General features: G+C 25.7%; 12 protein-coding genes across 12 annotated transcripts; 6 read left to right on the forward strand and 6 right to left on the reverse strand. All coding sequences in view use genetic code 12, as the record gives it.

The window, feature by feature from the left end:
- Positions 1 to 971: 971 nt before the first annotated feature.
- Positions 972 to 1,886, forward strand: YHM2 (Yhm2p; the record flags this gene model as incomplete). The annotated part of the gene is made up of 1 exon (XM_051757436.1): positions 972 to 1,886. The coding sequence occupies one exon, from the start codon at positions 972 to 974 to the stop codon at positions 1,884 to 1,886; it is 915 nt and encodes a 304-aa protein (XP_051614162.1).
- Positions 1,887 to 2,082: 196 nt separating this feature from the next.
- On the reverse strand, positions 2,083 to 3,786 carry SLY41 (Sly41p; the record flags this gene model as incomplete). Its single annotated transcript, XM_051757437.1, has 1 exon — positions 2,083 to 3,786. The coding sequence occupies one exon, from the start codon at positions 3,784 to 3,786 to the stop codon at positions 2,083 to 2,085; it is 1,704 nt and encodes a 567-aa protein (XP_051614163.1).
- A 1,990-nt stretch (positions 3,787 to 5,776) lies between these two features.
- Positions 5,777 to 7,735, forward strand: NHX1 (bifunctional K:H/Na:H antiporter; the record flags this gene model as incomplete). The annotated part of the gene is made up of 1 exon (XM_051757438.1): positions 5,777 to 7,735. One exon carries the CDS (start codon positions 5,777 to 5,779, stop codon positions 7,733 to 7,735), a length of 1,959 nt encoding a protein of 652 aa, XP_051614164.1.
- A 57-nt stretch (positions 7,736 to 7,792) lies between these two features.
- On the reverse strand, positions 7,793 to 9,661 carry KGF55_002724 (uncharacterized protein; the record flags this gene model as incomplete). Its single annotated transcript, XM_051757439.1, has 1 exon — positions 7,793 to 9,661. The coding sequence occupies one exon, from the start codon at positions 9,659 to 9,661 to the stop codon at positions 7,793 to 7,795; it is 1,869 nt and encodes a 622-aa protein (XP_051614165.1).
- A 171-nt stretch (positions 9,662 to 9,832) lies between these two features.
- On the reverse strand, positions 9,833 to 10,732 carry KGF55_002725 (mitochondrial 37S ribosomal protein PET123; the record flags this gene model as incomplete). The annotated part of the gene is made up of 1 exon (XM_051757440.1): positions 9,833 to 10,732. One exon carries the CDS (start codon positions 10,730 to 10,732, stop codon positions 9,833 to 9,835), a length of 900 nt encoding a protein of 299 aa, XP_051614166.1.
- Positions 10,733 to 10,886: 154 nt separating this feature from the next.
- On the reverse strand, positions 10,887 to 12,689 carry KGF55_002726 (uncharacterized protein; the record flags this gene model as incomplete). The annotated part of the gene is made up of 1 exon (XM_051757441.1): positions 10,887 to 12,689. The coding sequence occupies one exon, from the start codon at positions 12,687 to 12,689 to the stop codon at positions 10,887 to 10,889; it is 1,803 nt and encodes a 600-aa protein (XP_051614167.1).
- Positions 12,690 to 12,854: 165 nt separating this feature from the next.
- KGF55_002727 (mRNA splicing protein) lies at positions 12,855 to 13,115 on the forward strand (the record flags this gene model as incomplete). The annotated part of the gene is made up of 1 exon (XM_051757443.1): positions 12,855 to 13,115. One exon carries the CDS (start codon positions 12,855 to 12,857, stop codon positions 13,113 to 13,115), a length of 261 nt encoding a protein of 86 aa, XP_051614168.1.
- Positions 13,116 to 13,119: 4 nt separating this feature from the next.
- On the reverse strand, positions 13,120 to 13,392 carry KGF55_002728 (uncharacterized protein; the record flags this gene model as incomplete). Its single annotated transcript, XM_051757444.1, has 1 exon — positions 13,120 to 13,392. One exon carries the CDS (start codon positions 13,390 to 13,392, stop codon positions 13,120 to 13,122), a length of 273 nt encoding a protein of 90 aa, XP_051614169.1.
- Positions 13,393 to 13,839: 447 nt separating this feature from the next.
- RAD52 (recombinase) lies at positions 13,840 to 15,273 on the forward strand (the record flags this gene model as incomplete). The annotated part of the gene is made up of 1 exon (XM_051757445.1): positions 13,840 to 15,273. The coding sequence occupies one exon, from the start codon at positions 13,840 to 13,842 to the stop codon at positions 15,271 to 15,273; it is 1,434 nt and encodes a 477-aa protein (XP_051614170.1).
- A 318-nt stretch (positions 15,274 to 15,591) lies between these two features.
- On the forward strand, positions 15,592 to 16,872 carry KGF55_002730 (NEDD8-activating protein; the record flags this gene model as incomplete). The annotated part of the gene is made up of 1 exon (XM_051757446.1): positions 15,592 to 16,872. One exon carries the CDS (start codon positions 15,592 to 15,594, stop codon positions 16,870 to 16,872), a length of 1,281 nt encoding a protein of 426 aa, XP_051614171.1.
- Positions 16,873 to 17,068: 196 nt separating this feature from the next.
- Positions 17,069 to 18,448, reverse strand: KGF55_002731 (carboxylic ester hydrolase; the record flags this gene model as incomplete). Its single annotated transcript, XM_051757447.1, has 1 exon — positions 17,069 to 18,448. The coding sequence occupies one exon, from the start codon at positions 18,446 to 18,448 to the stop codon at positions 17,069 to 17,071; it is 1,380 nt and encodes a 459-aa protein (XP_051614172.1).
- A 3,221-nt stretch (positions 18,449 to 21,669) lies between these two features.
- FET31 (Fet31p) lies at positions 21,670 to 23,577 on the forward strand (the record flags this gene model as incomplete). Its single annotated transcript, XM_051757448.1, has 1 exon — positions 21,670 to 23,577. One exon carries the CDS (start codon positions 21,670 to 21,672, stop codon positions 23,575 to 23,577), a length of 1,908 nt encoding a protein of 635 aa, XP_051614173.1.
- Positions 23,578 to 24,551: the final 974 nt, after the last annotated feature.

The following is a 24,551-nucleotide window of genomic DNA, read 5'->3' on the forward strand; positions in this document are numbered from 1 at the left end:
TGGGCCAGTTGGATTTTATAAAATGAAATATTTCAACTTATAAGTTTTCTACTTTTGGTATTTTAATTGATAAATTACTCCGTCTCGATTAGGACAGCCTTAACTTTAAATTTTAAATGATCAATTTATTGTCGGAAAACTGTTTTGTCAGAGAAAACAATTTGAGACAGACTATTAATTTAGGACACAAAATTTGAAAAAGTGGGGAAGGTTGTTATCAACATGAGTTAAAAAGGCTCAACAATTGATACTATTCTCGAATAAATAAGGCAATGGTACTGAGTATACTAACTCTTTAATAATTCAATAGTCTAGTATTTTGAAGTGAAGGTAAGATATTGATTTAATACCAAAATTAGACACTTCGATAATTTGCTCAAACTAGAAGAAAATATCTAATTCAAAAGAAGGGTTGGGCTATTGAAATACGACTCAGATTACATTGAAGAATCAGAATTAGTTCAGTGGGAAGATATTCAACAAAATGACTGCTTTCAATCAACTCAATTTGCAACAATTTGAATTGCGAAATATACCGAGACCGGGTCCTTACTTTTTTTCAACAAGCGCGCTTAAATTTCATTTCGTATATTTTTTTCATTCTATTATTTTTTTCACTCTATTACTTGATTTATTGAGTTCCTTGATCAAGATCTATAGAGATTTGAAAATCTAGTAACACAATTCGTTCATATAAACAGGATAATAGACTTAGATGCTCTAAAGAATCGTCCCATAACTATAACTTCAAACAATGCGTAGACTAAATCTTAAAGAACAATGTGATGAACAATTCTCATTTCTTCCCCAAATTTAACAAAATTATTTTTTTTTTTTCAAATCGTTAGTTGATCTTTTTTTTTTCAACTTTATATTTATTTTTCAAAAGTATAACTTCAACTAACTAATTAAACAAGGACCACTCTTTAGGTCAACTTATCTATTCAGTTCTATCTAATCCCTTCAACAAAATGGCTACAACAACAAGCAAAATTGAGAAAAAACCAATAAGTTTCTCCAATATTTTATTAGGAGCTGGTTTAAATATGTCAGAAGTAACAACATTAGGTCAACCATTAGAAGTTATAAAAACAACAATGGCAGCAAATAGAAATTTATCAATGTTACAAGCTGCAAAATTAGTATGGAGTCGTGGTGGAATATTAGGATTTTATCAAGGTTTAATACCATGGGCATGGATTGAAGCAAGTACAAAAGGTGCAGTATTATTATTTGTTAGTGCAGAAGGTGAATATAGATTAAAAAGTTTAGGAGCTAGTGGATTTGTAAGTGGAATGGGTGGTGGAGTATTAGGAGGTTTAGCTCAAGCTTATTTAACTATGGGATTTTGTACATGTATGAAAACTGTTGAAATAACAAGAGCAAAACAAGTTGCAACTACAGGAGTACCACAACAAACGAGTTTTCAAGTATTTAAAGAAATTTGGAAAAAAGAAGGTTTAAGAGGTATAAATAAGGGAGTTAATGCTGTTGCAATACGTCAAATGACAAATTGGGGTTCAAGATTTGGATTTTCAAGATTAGCAGAAGATGCTATAAGAAAATTTACTGGAAAACTGGAAAATCAAAAATTATCAAATACAGATAAAATTTTTGCTTCTGTTATTGGTGGAGGATTAAGTGCATGGAATCAACCTATAGAAGTTATAAGAGTTGAAATGCAAAGTAAAACAAAAGATCCAAATAGACCAAAAAATTTAAGTGTTTTTGGAGCTTTTAAATATATTTATGAAAATAATGGTATAAAAGGTTTATATAGAGGTGTAACACCAAGAATTGGTTTAGGTGTATGGCAAACAGTATTTATGGTTGCATTTGGTGATATTTTTAAAAAAATGTTAAATACTGAAGGTACAGGACATTAAAATTAAAATTATTTGAAATACTTTATAGAGTTCAATAATAGAAAAAGACTAAAGACGCATTTCTTCGAGTAAAGACCATCCAATTATAATAATTATGGTACAGGGCATTAAATACTTTAAAGTACATTATAGAGTATAATATTAGAAAAAGACTTTAAAACACTTTTTTCATTACCGTAAAACTTTTATGCATTTATTAATGAACTATATTCTTCATATCTTTTCGTTGAGTACCCCAACGATCATAACAATATAATCCAAATAAAGTAAAAAATAACCCTAAAGATTGCATATTTGTAAAATTTTTTAATTCCCAAATAAAACTTATAAATATTATAAATATCCTTTTTAAAATATTTGCAATTGTATAATCTATTGGAGATAATAATCCTAATATTTGAAAAGCTAATATAGATTGAAAAAAATGACTTAATCCATTGATTGAAATTAAGCATAAAATTTTGAAATTTAGCTGAATTAATGAAAAATTTAGATTAAAAATTTCAGAAGTTAAATATATTGGGAAAGTGAAAATAAATCCAACTATTGAACAATAATATAATATTGTTAAATTATCTAATTTTTTTGTACCTGCTTTTGACATAGGAATTTCTAATGAATTTGCTGTGGAGGTGGTTGTATTAGCTGATGTTAATCTATTTTTGGCAAAAATATTTTGACTTACAAATATTAACATTGAACAAAATGCAAAAGTTAAACCAATTATATAATTATTATTTTTATTTTGTTCAGGATTTATAATTTGACCAGGTATGACTTTTGATTTTTTTGGTTTATAACATGTCATCATTATACCTATAATTAAAGGTATTAAAGTTAAATAAGTTCTTAATTTATATTGTTTTTTAAATAAAATTCGATATATAAATACTGTTACAATTGGACTTAATGCTTTTATTGTATGAACTAAAGAAACAGGAATCATTGAAGTTGCTTTATGACTAGTTAAATGACCAATAAATTGAAAACATCCCATAGGTATAGTGGTTATAAGTATTAATTTTGTAGGTTTTATAAAGCTCTTGATTGATTTATTTGTAGGTAATGTACTCTGTGGAATAATTTTATTAATAAATTTAAAATTATTTGATAAAACTAACAAAATTAAACTTAATAAAATATTAAATGAAAATTGAAATTGAGTAACAGTTATTGGATATTTATAATTATTTAAAATTAATTTTATTGAATTTGATGATATTATTGAAAAAAAATACCAAATAAAACATAATGAACATATTTTAAAATTTATAGGTGGTATAATATCTCTTATTTTATTTAAATAATTGGTCTTACTACTACTCTCATTAATAAAAGTTTCTTGTAATAATTTTTCATTTAATTCTTTTAAATTATTATAATCTAATTTTGAAGGTTCAGGAGAATTTGATTCAGAATATGGTGGAGATAATGGTAAATTATAAATATTTTTCATTGATACAAATGAATTAACAGATGATAATGGAGGTGATGGTAATGCAATTGGAATTGAATTTATTGAAACATTTGAATCATTATAATGTGTATAAGGACCATTGTTACTATTATTATTATTATGTGTAATTTTTGATAAATTTGTTGATGAATAATTTGGATTAATTTGTGATGATGAATAAATATTATACATTCTATTATAATTTGAATGTTTCTTTTTATAAATAGGTTGTTTAGGTGATGAGGAAGGTGTAGATTGTATTGATATAGGTTGTGATTTAGGTTGTATTGTGTATGATTGTTGTTGTATATCAGTCGAACCAGCACTAATCTGATTACTTTGTTCTATCTCTTGTCCTTTCTGTTGTTCGAGATGATCAAGTGAGATTTGATGATTCTTATTCTCATTCAACATACTGTTTGATTGTTGTAGTTGATCATCCATCTTTCAAAGATTTATACAATGCAATTTGTTCAATGTTTTAAAATTTTGATACTACGTGATATTTGTAACTTATAAATCGAAATTGGAATTGAAATTTATGTGAATGTAAGAACGAGCGTAAGTATGATTGATTGTATGCACTGTCTCTTTATATGAGCTACTTAAAATGTAGCAGTTGTTGTGAAATATAAATACTTCTCTTTCCAAGTGTTCCTTAGGAATGAATATTATTATAATTTTATAAATTAGTTCTATTATTATTATTTTGAAATTTGATTGATATTATTTTTACTCGTAAACTTCTTTTTTTTTTGAATTTCTTTTTATCTAATTTTGGTTAGTGTATTACGTAATAACTTACACGCTTTATTATTTGTTTATTATGTAATTACTGTGTAATACTTAATAATGTCTTTTTTACACTACTACTTAATTAATTTGGCTGGTTATGTTTTGTATCAGATTTCTATTTAAAGTATTGTGGTACAGATCTATGTATCTACTTACTTTACTTTCAATAAACATCAATTGGTTTGAGTTTAATAGATACTAAATGGTAGTTGGATACGTCAGTTGACATGAAATTGAAGAATAATACAGTGTTTGTAATACTATCGGTTGTTTAAGTGTTATGTTTATCAAAAGCAATGGATGCACTTTTATCAGCAATAAGTTATAAATATAAAAATATTCGATCTATCACTTTCTCAAAAAATTTAATATCTGTATTTAAATGAGGTATTTGGGCCATATTATGTTATATTGTTGCTAATGATAATAAGAAAGCTGATGTATTAATGAATTATATTAATTGGCAAAATATTATATTTGGTATTATAATTTTACCTATGATTTTGTCTACTTTCATATCAGCAATTATTTTGAAGAATCTGAAACTATAATAAATTCCAAGGAAATGAAAAGAATTTCGTGAGTAAATTGGAGATTGATCATTCAATGGTTTACATCTGGTACTGATGTAGCGAGGAACTCTCAAATAAAATGAATGTAATTGACTGTTGCTAGGTCATTTTCAATATGGACTACATTTCTTATCATGGTGAGAAGAACTTACTTGTTATCAAACTAACCCACTATTCATAACTCTGTACGAATGATAAAGGTTATTTTACTTCACCAGTCACTAAAAATATCAAAAAGTTAGCTTTTATTCCAGCTATACCTTCTTTATTGAATGTTGTGTTACAGTGAGGTAATACTAGTGCACTAAATATTGCGGTACGGATGTTTTGTTATGTTCGAGTAATATTTCGATTTTACATTTACTTCTAATCAATGTTTTCCAATAAATACAGCGACAAGTCTTTCTGAATTCATTTTTTCTTATTGTAATCACTGAATTCTATAGATCCTATACTTATAGCATTTTTGATGTATTATTGACACCGAGTACATTTTAACAAGAATCTGTAATTTTGTTACCAAATCTAAATAATATTTTGAGACTGTTTGAACTTTTGAAGTCTTAGCTTTTATGAACAGGCCGTAAGATAGGCTTTAAACTGTTAATAGAAAGCAGGACAGTTACTTATAGTTTATTTTCGATTAATTGTGATACTGATCCTTGTATCAGTCCCTCTAAGGCTAACTCGTAAATTTATTACCGTTCTTACACTAAAATTTAATTTTTCCGCATTATCAATTTTGAAGATCAATACGGTGATAATCGAGAATTTCAGAATAATATTATAATTACATTAATAAAGATCAATCACTTTAATCAATTCAACATACTTTACTCATACTCATAGTCCTCAATTCAATCACCGCACTATCAAATAATACTCACACTCAAAAGTATTATACTCAATCGTTCAATAAATCTTTAATCTTTTTTGCATTTGACACGAACTCAAATCTTAGTTCCTATACATTACATCACTCATAGATTTCCATTTTACATTTTTCATTTAAACTCAATAACTTAAATCAATGCAAATATAACAAAATACGAATCTAATAAAATATCATGTCTAATATTGCTTATTTCACATTAAAACAATTTATAAAAAGAGCAATATCAGATGATTTAGAAGATTCACCAGATTTATCACAACCAGATGATGATAATTTAGAAGAATCAAATCCTGTAGAAAATGAAATTTTTAGTTCTTGGGCTTTATTTATATTATTATTTTTATTAATGTCAGCATTATGGTCATCATATTTTTTACAACAAAGAAGAATAAAAGCTATTCATGAAACTGTTTTATCAATATTTTGTGGTATGATTGTTGGATTAATTATAAGATTAAGTCCTGGACATTATATACAAGATGCTGTTAAATTTAATAGTGAATATTTTTTTAATATTTTATTACCACCAATTATATTAAATTCTGGTTATGAATTACATCAAGCTAATTTTTTTAGAAATATTGGTAGTATTTTAACATTTGCAATTCCAGGAACTTTTATATCTGCTTTAGTTGTTGGTATAATAATATATATATGGACAGCTATAGGATTAGATAATGTTAAATTAGAATTTGTTGATGCTTTAGCCGTGGGGGCAACATTATCAGCTACAGATCCAGTTACAATTTTATCAATTTTTAATGCTTATAAAGTTGATCCAAAATTATATACTATTATATTTGGAGAATCTTTGCTTAATGATGCTATATCTATTGTTATGTTTGAAACTTGTCAAAAATTTCATGGTCAACCAGTTAAATTTTCTTCATTTTTTGAAGGTATTGGATTATTTTTAATGACTTTTACAATTTCAACTATAATTGGAATGTTAATTGGAGTAATGGTTGCATTAATTTTAAAACATTCTCATATTAGAAGATATCCACAAATTGAAACTTGTCTTGTTTTATTATTTGCTTATCAATCTTATTTTTTTTCAAATGGTGCTCATATGTCAGGTATAGTTTCATTATTATTTTGTGGTATAACATTAAAACATTATGCTTATTATAATATGTCAAGAAGAACTCAAATTGCAACAAAATATATTTTACAATTATTGGCTCAATTATCTGAAAATTTTATTTTTATTTATTTAGGTTTATCATTATTTACAGAAGTTGAATTAGTTTTTAAACCTTTATTAATTATTGTTGCATTTATATCAATATGTATTGCAAGATGGTCATCAGTTTTCCCATTATCAAGATTTTTAAATTGGCTTTATAAAGCAAGAATTGAAAAATATTCTGGTTTAAATTCTAATAGTGGTAGTGGTGGTGGAATTTCTTCATCAAGTTTACCTGATGAAATAAGTCATTCTTATCAAATGATGATTTTTTGGGCTGGATTAAGAGGTGCAGTTGGTGTTGCATTAGCTATGGGTTTTAAAGGTGAAGCTAAATGGACTTTATTAGCAACTGTTTTAGTTGTTGTTGTTTTAACAGTTATATTATTTGGTGGTACAACTGCATCAATGTTAGAAATTTTAGGTATTAAAATAGGATGTATTGATGATTCTGCAGATTCTGATGATGAATTTGATATTGAAGCTCCAAGATTACCAATTCATTCTGCTACAATGTCACCACAAAATATTTTAGGTAATAGAAGATTTATGAAAAATTCTTCAATAAATCCATTTGAAGATAATATAGCAAGTAGTAGAAATTCTTCAGCAAATAATTTATTAGATTCTGAATCAAATCCAAATATTATTTTAGGAGATGATGAAGCAGATTATATTGGATCAGATGTTGATGATTTAATATCAGAAACTCAACAAAATATAAAAAATAATAATAATAACCAAAATAATAATAATATACTAAATGGAGATAAAGGAATGTTGGGAGCAATATTAAGTGCAGAAGAACATGCAAAATGGTTTACAAGATTTGATGAAGAAGTTTTGAAACCTGTTTTATTAGATACTTTACCAAGTAGTCAATCAAGTACAAATAATAATAGTAATATTAATCTAAGTAATAATAATAATAGAAGGGACTAAATTAATATAAATATACAGGGCACATTTTATACACTGAAATACATAACAAAAGTATTTTTAAAATCTATAATTTGATTTCTCTTTAGTTTGTCTATCAGCAATAGCTTTATTAATACACCATTTAGCTAATTTATAAGTTTTTTGATTTAAAATTAAATCATTTAATTGAGAATCAAAACTTAGAACAATTTCATTAAATTCAAACATCGCCAAGTTTCTTAATTTTGAAATTAAACAATATTGAGGATTTGATGTATTAATAAAAACTGATGCTGGAATATAATCAATATAATTTGTTGAAATTCTAATAGATTTTTCAAATAAATTTAATGATGTACTTAAATCTTCTGATGTTATTATATTTAATGAATCTTCTAATTGAGATTGTCTTAGGAGATTTGAAATTGATATTATTGCATTTCCATAATTTGTTGGATTTCTTATTCTTGATTCACAATCTCTTTTTAAAGTTATTCTAAATAATATTCCAAATTTTGTATCTAGAAATTGTCTCTTTGTTTGAAAGATTAGATTTTGAATTTTTTTAATATTGATTTTGAGATTTGGTGAAAATTTAGGATTATAATGAGCAATTAATTTTTTAATAGGTGCAACAATTTCATAATTCCAATAATTGACCAATTTATTATTTGATGGAGTAGGTTCGTTTGCTACAGTCGGTTTTGGTTTAGACTCGGTTTTGTCTGATGTTGAAGTGAATGAATTTCCAAAAAGATTAGTTGATTGTTTAGGTTTAAATCCAGTATCAATATCTCTAACCAATGAATCTTGTACATCTTTTAAAATTCTCATATCAGATGAACTTCTATAATTAATTCTATCACCAATTTCTCTTATAACTAATGAACATTCATTAAATAAAGCTGGCCAAATTTTTTCCTTTTTTGAACGTACAGTAAATATAGCTAATCTTAATTTTAAACCTTCTTTTTGCGATGTATTTGAAATATAAGCTAATTCTTGAAATGCTGTTAATCTACTCAATTGATGTTTTGGAGAAACATCTTTTAATCCATTAAGTAAACAGTTTAATGGATCTTTACTATATGATGAAATTGGTTTTTGACCATCTAAACAACCAATTGTTGAATAAACTTCAAATACATGATTTTCAAATTCCCAATTTAAAATTATAATATAAGCTAAAAATGATAATTTTAAATAAGTTAATAAACTTACATTATGTGGTGGTACTGATGTATCCAATCCAAAAATTGAAAGTATAAACAATGCTTTATATAAATAACGTTTAAAAATTAAATAAATGACAGGATTAACTAACACGAAGATCAAAGATAATCCAATAGCATTTCCAATACAATTAGGTATATGTTTAAATAAATTAGATTGAGGATTATTTCTATTATGACCAATTTTAAAATTTAATCTATTTCTTTGAAAAATTAATTGATTTGCTGAATAATATAAACCAATTGTAAAAGGACATGTCCAATAATAAATCCATTCATCATTTAATAAAGGATTTTTTCTATATTCTTTTGAAATAATATAAAAATCAAAAGTAAAAGGTAAATTAAATATAAATATTGAATAAACTAGTGTAGCAGATATGATATAAAATAAAGAAATATGAATGAAATTTTGTGAAAATATTGAATGATAAATTTGTGAACCTAAAGTCTTGTGAGTTGAAAATTCAACAGTTGAAAATTTTTTACGAACTTGTCTTATTAATGTTAATGAAATGAAATATATTGGTAATTTTAAAAAAATTGTAAATAATTTATATTTATGATTAAATGGTAAGTTTAGTATTAATGCCATAAAGATGGATAATAATATATTAATATTTAGGATAAATTTTAGTCGTTTGTTGTAGACTTTATTGAATATTCGATAATATTCATATTTATCATTCTCAATTGATGAGTTGGACGATGACATGTGAAGGTTTGTTCGTGATATTTTGAAAAGATGATTGTTTTAGAAAATCTGAAAATCTGTTTTGATTTTGCAATACATGTCTCTCACTAAGAAAAAAAATATCTACAGTACAAATCACCAAGGCCTTAGTCTTCAACTTTATTTACAGAAAAATATCTACATATACTACATCTATACTTCACCTCTCATATTCAATTGAGCTTCCCTTCTTAACCTCTCCCTATTCCCACTTAAAGTATCTTTTACTTGTTCTAAACCAGGTTTCCCATTAATTTCACCTAATATAGCATCCTTAATTTTCATTTCATTAATTTCCCCCACAATAAAACTTGAACTATTTGAAAACAATTTATTATCAATACTTGTTTGATTATTTTCAAATTTTGAAACATTAATTTCAAAAGCTCTATATATAGCTTCTTCTAATTGTTCTTCATTTGTTATAAATTTTGATGATGAATGATATAATTCTAAAATTTTTGAAGCTTTTTCTTCTTTTTCAGCCAATTCTTTTGAATGTCTATTTAATTTTCTTTGTTCTTTTAATAATTTGTTTTCATCTGGTGTTCTTTTTTTAATTAATCCTTCTTTTAATAATTTTTGCATTGTTGGTAATGATGATATTATTGATTCTATTTTTCTTTGTTCTTCAAATTTTCTTTGATTTTCTAATTCTTTTTCATGTATCTTGGTTTTTAATTGATCTATTTTGGCTAATCTTTTTTCTTCTTCTAGATATGCTTCTTTTAAAAATTCTGCTCTATAATATGCTCTTTTATATGCATCTCTTTCTTCTTCTGGTAAATCATTCATTTCTTTTAATGACATTGGTGGATATTTAATATGTTTTATTCTATCTTCAACAGTTATATATTTTCTTGGTGGTTGTTTACGTGGTAATGGTTTTCCATTTATTATTGGAGTTGGTACACCTTCTGCATACCCACTTTCTTTATTTTTTTCTTTTTGTAATTCAACTTCATTCATTGGACGTATTGGTCTATGGAATATTTGTTTGGTCTTGGGAAGTATCCCTGATTTACCACCATACTTTAGTATTCCTTTCCCCATATTCTTAGTGGTTGTTTGGTTGTGAATTGATTTTGAAAAATTATCAAATTTTTTTTTTCATAACTGTACATAGTTTTGTGTTACAACTATACACTCACTACAAATTTCAAAAAATTTCAAACAAGAGGTTAATAATTTTTATTTCGAATGTACTCTATACACCCCAAACTTCATAAATCTTTTCCAGCAAGACTTTACCAATTTTTTTATTACCAACTTGATTTTTAAATTCATCAAACATTAAATTTTTTTTTGTATCAGCTGGACAACTAGCATTTTGCAGATGATAATATTCTAATAATTTTTTAGGTGTTTGAAATTTATTTTGTATAACTATTGCTTTTTCTAATGAACATCCCTTTATTGTCATTAACATCATTACAAACATTTCTTTTACTGTCATTTGTGAAGTTTTTCCCATCATTTCTTGAAAATTTGTAAATAAATGACTACATTCATAATTTGATTTTTGTTCAAATTTTTCTCTAAATTTATTTAAAATTTCAATATATTGTTCTTGATTTGAAATATCTGATGGTTTAATTATGATTAAATTTTTTTGTTTATGAATTTCTGTAATAACTCTAGTTAATGAAGTTAAAAAATCAGTTGTTTCATCAATATCTTTAAATCTTTTTAAATAAATTTTAGCATTTGTCATTGTTTGAGCTATACCTGTTTGAATTGAATCTTTTATTGCATATACTCTTTCTTTAACTATTGAAATTTCTTCAACTAAATAATAACAATGTTTCATACCTGATTTTTTCATTCTATTTTTTTGTTCTTGATATCTTCCATCTTTTATAGAATCACATAAATCATCAATTCTTTTTCTTTCACATAAATAATTTAAAACTGCTTCTTTACCAGTTTTTAAATGTCTTGCAACCCAAACTGTATCACCACATGATAAAGCTTTTACATCACATTTTACATTATGACCTTTTAATTTTCTTTCAAAAAAATCTCTTTCTTGTTGAGCTCTAACTTCTCTATTATCAATGAATAAAATAACTTCATATTCATCTTTAGACCAAATTTCATAAGATATTCCTTCATAACTTCTATTTTTAGCATCATGAGTTTTGGATTTATTTGTTAATGTTTCTGTAACTAATTTACTACTATGAGCTGGATTATATAATCTAACTGGAGCTTGTGGTCTTGTTGATTCTAAAATATCAAAATTTTTATAAGTAATAGGTGATGATTTTTCAAAAGTAGAATCCAATCTAAGTCCATTATCAAAAGATGAATTAACAACTGGGTTTGATTGAGCAGGAGAAGATGGAATATTGACAGCAGTTTTTAATTGACTAGCTAATTCTTTACCTTCATCAGTTAAATAATATCTTTTTGGTGATCTTCCAGTACTATAAACTAAATCTTTTTTCATAATAGTTTTAATTGAATCCCATGCTGAATGATATGAAGTACTTGTAGTATTAAATGATTTATCACAATAAGCTGTTGCAATTGAACAAATTTCATCTCTTGTCATTCCCTTTTGAGCTTGATCTTTTAAATATAATGTTATTAATATTGCAAATCCACCTGATCTATGTTTTGGAACATAACTTGCAGTCGTTCGAGCGCGTTTTTTTGGTCGCGTCAGTTCTTCCTCAGTTGTTTTAGTTTGATCAATTTTATTTAAAGTTCTTTCATATGCTGCTGCTTCTTCTAAAAATCCAATTGGTACTTCCCATCCATTCCCTTTACATAATTGTACTACTCTATTACTTAAAGTTAATGCTGTTTTGGCTCCAATAAATTTAATTTGTTTTAAACTTCTTGTATCAATAATTGGTTCATCAGTTCTTTTAACTTGCATTAATATTTTATTATATAATATTGCCATTTTTGAACCATTCTTTGTAGCTTCAATAGCATCAGCTTCTACCCATTTTATTATATACTCTTTAAAATCATCTGGAGGACCCTCAGAGTCAGACATTGTTTCATTGATAAGTTGAAGAAAATATGTTGTTTATTAAGAAAGTGAAAAGTAAATAAAGAGAGAAAAGAGAGAAAAAAAATTATTCTCGTGATAGTCGTTAAGCTATTTACATTACTATAGATTATACCATACAATATATACAATATATACATGAGATAACCAATGTCATCAAAATCAATCAAAAAATCCACATTACCACCAATAAATCTAATATTTAAATTCTTACAACAACAATCATTAGTGAATATATGGTTATATGAACAAACTGATTCAAGAATACAAGGTAAAATACAAGGATTTGATGAATTTATGAATTTAGTAATTGATGAAGCTGAAGAAATAACTAGGGGGAAAAAAGTATCATTAGGTAGATTATTATTAAAGGGAGATACAATAACATTGATATCAAGTCTAGATGTGTAGTCAATTAATCAACAAATTTAACTTTTTTAATCTTTGTGAAATCCAATTTCTTAGGTTCTGGTGATAAACCTTTTCTTGAATTCATTCTATTATTTCTATTTTCTGTTGTTATTATTGATTTATAATTCATTACTTGATCTAATCTATGACTTGAAGCTTGTTGCTTTTTTATTGGTGATTTAATTTGAATTTGTGATAATTCAATAGCTTCAAGAGCTTCAATTGATAATTTAATTGTTACAAAGTATGATTTAACTTCACCATCATCCTCATTCATATTTTATCCATCATGTAGAATGAGGTTGTGGTGGATGTGGATATTGACGTGTTTTATATGATGATCTCTAACTTCAATTAAAGACGCGATTGATTTAGTATTGATAAGCAGTACGAAAAAAAATGATGATTGATCATATTTTTACTATGAATATCTTGTAATTTCTTACAACTACTTTCTGAATGCGAATGGTACTGTAGATTGTATGCGAGTATCTTCTATAATAAGTTACAATCTAGTAGTTGATAGATTTATTCACTCTAGATTCTTGTGTGTTGGTGTAGTTTCTCTTTTAAAAACACATTCTTCTTCTTAACATTATATTACAGGACACAAAAAGTTAATCATAAAATCAAATTATAAATAACATCAAAACATAGATATAAATAACACACGTCTATAACACATTACTACTACCAACAACCAACAGATCTCTTCCAATAAATAATGAGTAATCAACACCATCCACCAAACAATCATCATCCACAACCACAACAGCAACAACTACCTCCACGTCGAAATACTAAACCACCATTACAACATGTAAAACCAAATCATCAAAAATCAAAACAACATGAATCTTACAGTTATTCAGAAGAAGAGAAAACAGAAATACAATCAAAATTAAGTAAAGTTTTAGGACCAGAATATATTGCATTTAGACCTGGAGGAGGTGGTACACAAGTTCAATATATTGAAGGTTGGAAAGCATTAAATTTAGCAAATGAAATATTTGGATTTAATGGTTGGAATTCAGAATTAATTTCTTGTGAAATTGATTTTTTTGATACTCATGGTAATTCTGGAAAATATTCTTTAGGATTATCTGTAGTTGTTAGAGTTACAATAAAAGATGGTACATATCATGAAGATATAGGATATGGATATATTGAAAATGCAAAAAGTAAAGCAGCAGCATTTGAAAAATGTAAAAAAGAAGCATTTACAGATGGTATAAAAAGATGTTTGAGATGTTTTGGAAATGTTTTGGGGAATTGTTTATATGAAAAAACTATAATGAAACAAATTAAAGATATTGAAAAAAAAAAAATTGAATATCAACCAGAAGATTTTTATAGAGATCCTATATTTGCAGAAAGGGAACGTAAAAAGGAAATTCAAGAAAGAAGAATGGAACAGGAAAAATTAGAAGAAGAAGCAAGAATTAAAGAAGAAGAAGAAAGGTTAAAAAGAATTGAAGAAGAAAAGATAAAGCTTTTACAACAACAACAACAACAACAACAGCAGCAACAACGATATCAAAATAATTTACCACCATCATCGAACGCATTTGTCACACCAATTCTGCCTTCAAAAATAATAAAAAATGTTAATACAAACAAAAAGGAAGTTGATGATATGGATGAATCGTTTCTATTCAGTGATGACGTAGCAGATGAACAAGAAGAATTAGAACAAGTACGGAACAATAGTGACAAACAAGAACAAAATAATAGTGATAAGCAAGAACCACCAAACCAATCTGAAACATCATCAAATAATAATTTACCACCAGTAACATCATTTGTTTCAGCAAGATCAGCAGCATTAAATGCGTTAGTTAAAGATAAAGATGCAGAATTTGAAAAATTTGATAATTCATTTGTTTCTCCAAATATAAGAAGAACAGTTGATCCAAAAAGATCAATGCCAATAAAAAGATCAAGTTTAAAATCACCTTCACCATCAATTAACAACAATAATAATAACATGAATAATAATAATAATAATCATTTAATAAATACTACCAATAAATTAAATATAACTGCTCCAAATATTTTAAATACTAATAATTTAAATAATCCTCATAAAAGATATGGAGTTCCACCATCAATAAAACCAAATAAAAAAAAACAAGTAGATTCAGTGGTTGATAATTGAAATTTCTTACAATTCGTTTCTATCTTACTTTGTTTTATAGAGTGAAAATATTTATAGTTTAATGACTAAAATGTGATGAATTTTAATCTCTTTATTGTAAGTGTTAATAATGCGTAGTGATAGATCAAAATTTAAAGTTTGCGACAACACAAATATGAAACAAGTAACAATTTAAAATACGCTGCAAATAAATTACACGCGATTTATCACCAACTTTTAAAGGCAAACATCAAACATCAAGCATTAGTATTCTCCTACTTACATTATCAACAAATATCAAACAACAAACATCAACCTCCCGTTACATCCAATGAAAGAATGAAAGATTTATCATCCATATCACCAATTATAGATAACATAGGTCCATTCAATGAAGTACCACAAGAATATAACTCTCAAGATTCATATAATTCTCTTTTAAATTCAAAAATTTTAATAATTGGATCAGGAGGATTAGGTTGTGAAATTTTAAAAAATTTATCATTAACTGGTTTCAAAAATATACATATTATTGATATGGATACAATTGATTTAAGTAATTTAAATAGACAATTCTTGTTTAGAAGTGAAGATATTGGGAAAAGTAAATCTGAAATTGCTGTAAAATTTATAAAAAATATACTAGATGATGATACCACGTTAGAAATTGTTCCACATTTTAAAAAAATTCAAGATATGGATTTAGAATTTTATAAACAATTTCAATTAGTTATAAGTGGATTAGATTCAATTGAAGCAAGAAGATGGATAAATTCAATATTATTTAATTTAGCAGAAAGTGAAAATTTAATTATTCCATTAATTGATGGTGGTACTGAAGGTTTCCGAGGTCAAAGTAGAGTTATTATTCCTACATTTACATCATGTTTTGAATGTTCTTTAGATTTATTAAATGTTAAAACTACTTATCCTGTTTGTACTATTGCAAATACTCCAAGATTACCTGAACATTGTATTGAATGGGCTCATCAATTAGAATGGACAAGACAATTTCCCAACACAAAATTTGATGCAGATGATCCTGATCAAGTTGATTGGATGTTTAATACAGCATTAAAAAGAAGTAAAGAATTTGGAATTGAAGGAGTAACTAAATCTTTAACTTTGGGAGTTGTTAAAAATATAATTCCTGCTATTGCATCAACAAATGCAATAATTGCAGCAAGTTGTTGTAATGAAGCTTTTAAATATATAACATCAACTAATCCAATGTTAAATAATTATATGATGTATTCAGGAGATGATTCCATATTTACATATACTTATTCATATACTAAAAAAACAAATTGTTCAGTATGTGGAAATATAGCAAAAAATATCGTGGTTCAAAATTGGTGGACATTACAACAATTTATTCATGAAATTAAATCAAAACAAGATATTCAATTAATTAATCCAAGTTTGACTACATCTTCAAAATTACTTTATATGTCATCACCACAGGAATTACAAATTTCAACTAAATCAAATTTAAGTAAAAAAATGAGAGATTTGGTAAGTGTTGGTGAAGAAATTGTTATAACTGATTTAAATTTACCAATTAGTTTAAAATTTATAATTCAATTCGAAGGAAGTTATGAAGATCCGGAATTTTCATAATCTTTTATTAGCTAGTAAAATATTTATTCAATGCATTATCTTATATTAAATTTTATTAAATCTTTTATATTATCTACTCAAGATCCTTTTCTATGTATTAATCATACTAAAAGTTATAAAATCTTTGATATCACCAAGTAAGCATTAAGATAATTAAATGCATTATATTATTATTAATGTCTACTTATTTATATATCTATTCTATTTTAAAATTATCCATTTCTTTTAATACTTCTTTATTAAATTCATTAATATTATCAAGATAAATATGATGACCACTATTTTTTATAATTTTAACATCACTTTTTTTTACTTTACCTAAATTATTTATAATATTTGAACATAATTCTCCTCCTTTTTTATCCATCCAATCACCATCTCCATACCACCAAGAAATTTTACAATTTAATTTATGAACACCAGATTCAATTAATGGATATCTTGCATTTGCTCCTGGAGCTAATAAAAAATTTAACATATATTCTCCAGAACCATTTGACGAAAATATTCCATAAGAATATTTATGTAATAAATTTTTTTCTAAATCCGATAATTTTGCAAATCTTCTAAAAGACCAACCACTTACTAATTTTGAACCTAATATACCTGATTTTCTAACTAATGAAAAAGGTGATATATTTCTTTCCCATAGTTTTTTAAAATATCCAGGTATTGGAATTTGTTTTCTATGTTTTAATATTGCACCTGGTGAAACCATTAATATTTTATTACAAAAAAAAGGATCTCTTTTTATACCATACAACGCCATAAGATAAGCACCCATTGAATGAGCCATTATTAATAAATTTGATTTTGGAATATTTCTTTGTTTAAACCATGAGTCATAAGAATTAAAAAACCAATCTTCAACTTCACCCAAAGTGGTTGGATAAAAATGAGGTCTTGAACTTGAACCATAACCAAATAAATCAATTGCATGAATACACCAATCATTTCTTGTTGATAATTTATTAAAATTTTTTAAAAAAAATCCTAATCCTGCTCCATAACCATGAATCATTAATAAATGTTTTAAGTTGGGCAGATCAATTTCAGATTTACCTGGAGGATATATAACAAATTCATTTATATAATTTCCATTATTATCTATGGGGATTTTTAAAATTTTTGAAGTTCTACCTAATTTATCAATATTGGGGAAAAATGGTAATGTTGATAATAATTCATTTTGGAAATATAATGGATTATTTCTTAATTTATAATGTTCTATTGATTCAGATATACTTAATGGGAAATTATTATTAAATATTTTTGAAAGTGGAACTGATGTTGGATGAGTTGATCTTTTATATAATGATTTAGTTGATTGTTTTAAATTTTTTTTAGATGTTTTAATTTTTGATTTGGTTGTTGGTGCAGATGGTGTAGACAATACATCTTCTACAGTAGTTGTAGTTGATTTTAATACATTAGATTTTTCAATTTGACTTTTCTTCAGTGATTTTGATTTTGAATTTGAATCTAATCTTGGTAAATAATTTTGTAAATTATTTAATGAAAAAGTAGATGAATTTGAATATATTGTTGATAAATTAAATAATCTTTTATTGATCATAGTATTATCTGCTTATAATATATCTTCACCCACGTTGTATAATAAAATCAAACTAATAACTTAAATAGGATATATAAATGAATAAAACTCTTTAAACTTGTATATTAAATTACTGAGAATAGTAAAATAACAAAGAAAGACTTTAAATCATCAAACTAGCGAGTGTTTTTGGTTGTTGTTGTTGTTGATAAATTTACTTTGTTGTAAATTTAGTTGGTTGCAAAAGTTTCGTAAAAAACTGTATTAATAACGTGTAAGTGAAAAGCCAAAATTAAATAAACTTGAAACTAAACTCTTGAATAAGTTAAAGTCAAAACAAATGAAACATTTAAAAGTATGACTATGAGGAGTAGTGGTAGTAACAGTCCAATTTGTTGGGTCGAATAACTCGTGGTAAAAAAGAATGATTCACTGTACTGTATGATTATTTTTTTTCTCCTCAATTCAAAATTTTTTCAAGTTGTTTTTAAATTGCTTTTTTTTTCTGAATAATATTCAATCAAGATAATAAGTTGAATGACCACGTTTAATGAATACCATTGTGTTCAAGATTTACTGTTCATTAGAAGATCTGCACTATGCTAAGATACTTCTACAACTACTCTCGAGAAAATCTAATTATAGATCAATTTGTAGATTCTTTATTGAAATTATTAAAAAATTTTCGAAGTAAGGTGAAAGCCGCATGTCTTAAAAAGAATGTTTTTTTTTTGGTCCTTAATCTTTGGTCTGGTGGCTCGTTAAATAATCTTAATTACGTCGGACCGGAATTATGAAATAAGGCTAGTACCGGATGTAAAGATCGTGACTTCGATTAAAATTTGAACCTCCATCTAATGCATGACGAAATGAACTTACTTATCTTATTTAACTTGACAATTTGTAAACGATTCACTGCTCTCCAATTCAAAAATTGAAAATTAAGTAATTTTGGTTCTTACTGAATATTTGGAAGACAATAAGAATATGATAATCTGCTTAATTGAACTTAATTAATTCATCTCATTTTTGATGATCTTACTATCTTTAGAGCTCTTTTATTTTTTAAATAGGGAATCTTTATCCAATAAGCACAGTTTAAATAAATTTTGTATAGTTTATTAATGACGAATTTGTAAGATGCAAAATTTTAAATGTACAATTGTATAAATATATATCGAAAGTGCAACAAAACTTTAGATCGATTAGATAAAAAAATTTTACACTAAACAATTAGACTAATTAATCAACAAGATATAGAAACAAATAAAAAATTTGCAAATGATTGTTAAGATCAAATATTAACCGAGACAATCTCAGTTCAAATTTCAACCTGTCAAAAAACATGAAACACAAACATCAAAAGCAGTAGAGTATATTACATGGAAACTCAATAGCGAAACAACAATTGATCAAAATCAATTTATAATAAACAGAAGTAATAACAATAGATGTGTCTAACGATACTATTCGTTTCATTTTAAACACAAAGTTAGTGAGACTGATACAGTCTACTCATATGTCTAAGAAACTAAAATATCCATAAAATCTCTTATGAAAAGGCTGGATACTTCAATGCATTGCATATATGTATATTTGTTCTAGCAAAAAACTAGCCAATTACAGATTGAAATTAAATAATAAAATTCAAAAAAAGAGAAGTGTAAATTTTAGTTTACTAATTCCTTCGTAAGGCACAAATAATCTAATCGATCAATAACAAAAATTTTTAACTAATAATATGTCAATTTCGTCGAGAATTATATTTTCTTGATTTCTTGTAATCTTAATTTAAATCGATTGTTTTCAAGAAATCCGTCCAACTTATAAACAGGCAATACAAGGCCGATATTTTGTTTACTTCGATGAACTAGTCGATCCTCGATTAAGTCTGGATCTCTAGAAAATTAATCAATTGTTCTTGTTAAAATTATTTATTAAATGCAGAAAATAATATTCAATTTCTTTAATGCGAAACTCGCATTAATTGTTTTAAATTAATTGTTTTAATTGAACCATCAGATAATGTACAAGAAATGTCTGTCTGAAAAACCTAAATAAATTAGCCATTTTCTAATTTAAAATTTTAACCAATTACAATTTAAATGAAACAATTTCACTTTAATACATTTATAGTATAGAATTTTGAAAGTTAAATTTACAGTATCTACTGAAGTTTTTAAGTCAATTGAGTTTAGTGTAGTATGATCATATGATTAAACTACTAATTGAACTGGAGATTGGAAAGTTTATAAGTTGGGGTAAAATATTCATTTCAAACTAAATATAGATCCATATCAACGGATAAGGACACATTATACAAAAGAATAGATGGAAAGATAGGTTATATCCATTCATATTCGCTTATTCTTCATTATTAAACCGAATTCAGATGCATATTTTTACATTTCATCGGGATAACTCATAATTATTCTTCAACTTCAATACTGAAAATTTTTTTGAACCCCCAACAATTTAAATTGATTTCTATTGTTTTAATAGGAAATGTCTGAAATATCTTGAAGATAAAAAAGATTAAATAGATAAGTCAACGTATTGTATTGTTCGTTTTCATCTTTCTTTTATTAATATTGATTTTTTTGTCTGATCTTATAACTATGCATAAAGTAAGTTGAAATTTTAACTTTTCATACTTTCTATTGTTTCATTTGAATCTCATAACCAATTGGTTAATTTTAATTTTTGAATTGGTGTAATTTACATTATAGTATTAACTTTTGTGTTACTTTAGGGGGTATAATAAAAAAGTAAGTTTACTAAATTTACCAATCCTTTAACCAAACTTACATCTTATAGTCTACTATTTGAATCTACACAAAAGAAGTACCTTATAATAACAGTACCAAGAAAAAATTGTAACTCACAGCCAAGAAAATTATGATCAAAGGAATCAGACAGGATCGTAGTTTTAATTTTAATCGTATTATTCAAACTACGTTAATTAGGTTAAAATTTTTCTTTATCAATTTCATCAGTTGAAAGATGTTTCACATTAAAATATATATATAGGTAGTTTAACCTTTCTCAATCCTCTTTCAAAATTCCCTTTTTCTTCTTTTTTGATTCTTTGGTTCTTTGGGTCTCTATTAATTTAATCAAAAAAAATTCATAATTTATCAATCAATCAATAAATCAATTAATCAATAAATTAACAATCATAACAATTTGAGGAATAAAGAGTAGTGTTTTGAAGAAATTATAAGAACAAACAAATACGCAAAATGAAGGGTCCCATAATTTCATTTTTATCAATATTATCATTTTTATCAATAATATTAGCAGAAACTCATACATGGTATTATACAGCAGATTGGGTTGAAAAAAATCCAGATGGTTCATTAATTAATCCAGATGGTATTTTCCCAAGACCAATGATTGGTTTTAATGATACTTGGCCATTACCAACTTTAAGAGTTAAAAAGGGTGATAGAATTCAATTATATTTAACAAATGGTATGAATGATAGAAATACTTCATTACATTTTCATGGAATGTTTCAACCAGGATCAAATCAAATGGATGGTCCAGAAATGATTACTCAATGTCCAATACCACCAGGTGAAACTTTTTTATATAATTTTACAGTTGATCAACAAGTTGGTTCTTATTGGTATCATTCTCATACTTCTGGACAATATGGTGATGGTATGAGAGGTGTTTTTATTATAGAAGATGATGATTTTCCCTATGAATATGATGAAGAAGTTATATTAACTTTAAATGAACATTATCATGAATTTTCAGATGAATTAAAACCAAAATTTTTAAGTAGATTTAATCCAACTGGTGCAGAACCAATACCTGATAATTTTTTATTTAATGAAACAAGAAATAATACTTGGAAAGTTGAACCAAACAAGACTTACTTGTTAAGAATCATAAATACTGGTAGATTTGTATCTCAATATCTTTGGATGGAAGATCATGATTTTACTATAGTTGAAATTGATGGTATTTATGTTGAAAAAAATACAACTGATTTATTATATATAACAGTTGCTCAAAGATATGCAGTATTAATAACAACTAAAAATGAAACAGATAAAAATTATGCATTTATGAATAGAGTTGATATTGATATGTTAGATTTAATTCCTGATAATTTAGAATTAAATGGTACAAATCATATAATATATAATGAATCATTAGATAAAGCAGAACCTTATTTAATTGAATCAATAGATGATTATTTTGATGATTTTTGGTTAAAACCTTTATCAAAAGAAAAATTATTAGATGATGCTGATTATACTATTACAATTGATGTTCAAATGGATAATTTAGGTGATGGTGTTAATTATGCTTTTTTTAATAATGTTACCTATACAATGCCAAAAGTTCCAACTTTGTTAACTGCTTTATCTGCTGGTGAACATGCAACAAATGAATTAGTTTATGGTACAAATACAAATTCATTTGTTTTGGAAAAAGATGAAGTTATTGATATTGTTATGAATAATTTAGATACTGGTAAACATCCTTTCCATTTACATGGTCATGTTTTTCAAGTTATTGAAAGACATGAAGCTATTGATGATGACGAAGATCCAGTTGCTTATAATGCAAGTGATCATGCTGAATGGCCTGAATATCCAATGATTAGAGATACTGTTTATTTACAACCACAATCATATTTAGTATTAAGATTTAAAGCAAATAATCCAGGAATTTGGTTATTCCATTGTCATATTGAATGGCATTTAGATCAAGGTTTAGCTATACAATTAATTGAAGATCCAATAAGTATGCAAAATAATGAAACTCAACAAATTACTGATAATCATAAACAAATTTGTGAAAAAGTTGGTGTTTCAGTGGAAGGTAATGCAGCAGGTAATTCTGTTAATTATTTAGATTTATCAGGTGAAAATATTCAACACAAGAGATTACCAACTGGTTTTACTGCAAGAGGTATTGTTGCTTTAGTGTTTTCTTGTATTGCTGGTGTATTAGGTCTTATTGCTATATCAATATATGGAATGCAAGATATAAATAATGTTGAAGAAAGAGTAGCAAGAGATTTAGATGTTGATTTAGATGAACAATATAATGAAGATGGAGAAATTAGTTCAAATGATATTATTAGAGAAAATTCATCAACTGGTAATTCATCAACTCAAAAACATTAAACTAACCACTACAAAATTAATGAAATCTTTATCTTTAATGATAATATATTTTCAAGTATTTTAATCAAGTTTTTCAAAATTACAGTATGAAGAAAAAGTGTGTGCATAAAGATAATCAAATGAATGAAATCTTTAGGAAATTAAATTTTTAAAGAACTTTGATTAAATTCAAGAAATATATTTTATCAAATGAAGATATAGAAATTTCACAAATAATGACATAATGAAATGAATTAAATGAAACTAATTAATATTTTCAATATTTACTACAAATTATTGATTGATTATGATAACAAGCTTTTTTTTTAAATTAGATTAGATGGAAGACCCCAAAAAATCCCCCATAACCCAAACCCTGTTTTTTTTTCAATTTTTTTATAGTGATTTTTGTTTTAGATTTAATGTGTATAAATTTTAATATAATATTCCCGTGTTATATAATATTGATTAGTTTTGTAGCTTCGAATTCTTAGTTACTTCCAAAAAACTCACACATTGAGTGAATTGGGTGATACATCAATACTAGAGACATAATTGGAAATTGTACATAGGCATAATTGTTTCAAATATATGGAAAATGGCTGCAAAATCCTAGATTAAGAATACCTAATAAATATTATCAATGTTTCAAGACACAAGCTACCAAGTTGTTTATATTTTACAAATTTTCCAAATTATCACCACTTTTCAAATCCATGTTGATCACATCCGCTAGTAATTCATTTTTATTGATGCCACTTGGTTTTATTAGCTAATAAATCTGTAAGTTAAGCCTACTTTTTTTTGAATTTGGGTGTCAGATGCATGTATTAAAGTTTATTTGAAGAGGCTTTTTTTTAGTACAGTATTGAAAAATTTAAAATTTTTAAGCCTACTTTAAATCTAATTTATTCTATTATGTAATATAACCTAAAAATTTAGATTAATTTAACTAACTCAGTAGTAGTAAATTCCATCTGATAAAATTCAACTAA

Source organism: Candida pseudojiufengensis (genome assembly GCF_024610245.1).
Source record: "Candida pseudojiufengensis strain CBS 10847 chromosome Unknown scaffold4, whole genome shotgun sequence".
Classification (NCBI taxonomy): Eukaryota; Fungi; Ascomycota; class Pichiomycetes; order Serinales; family Debaryomycetaceae; genus Lodderomyces; species Lodderomyces pseudojiufengensis.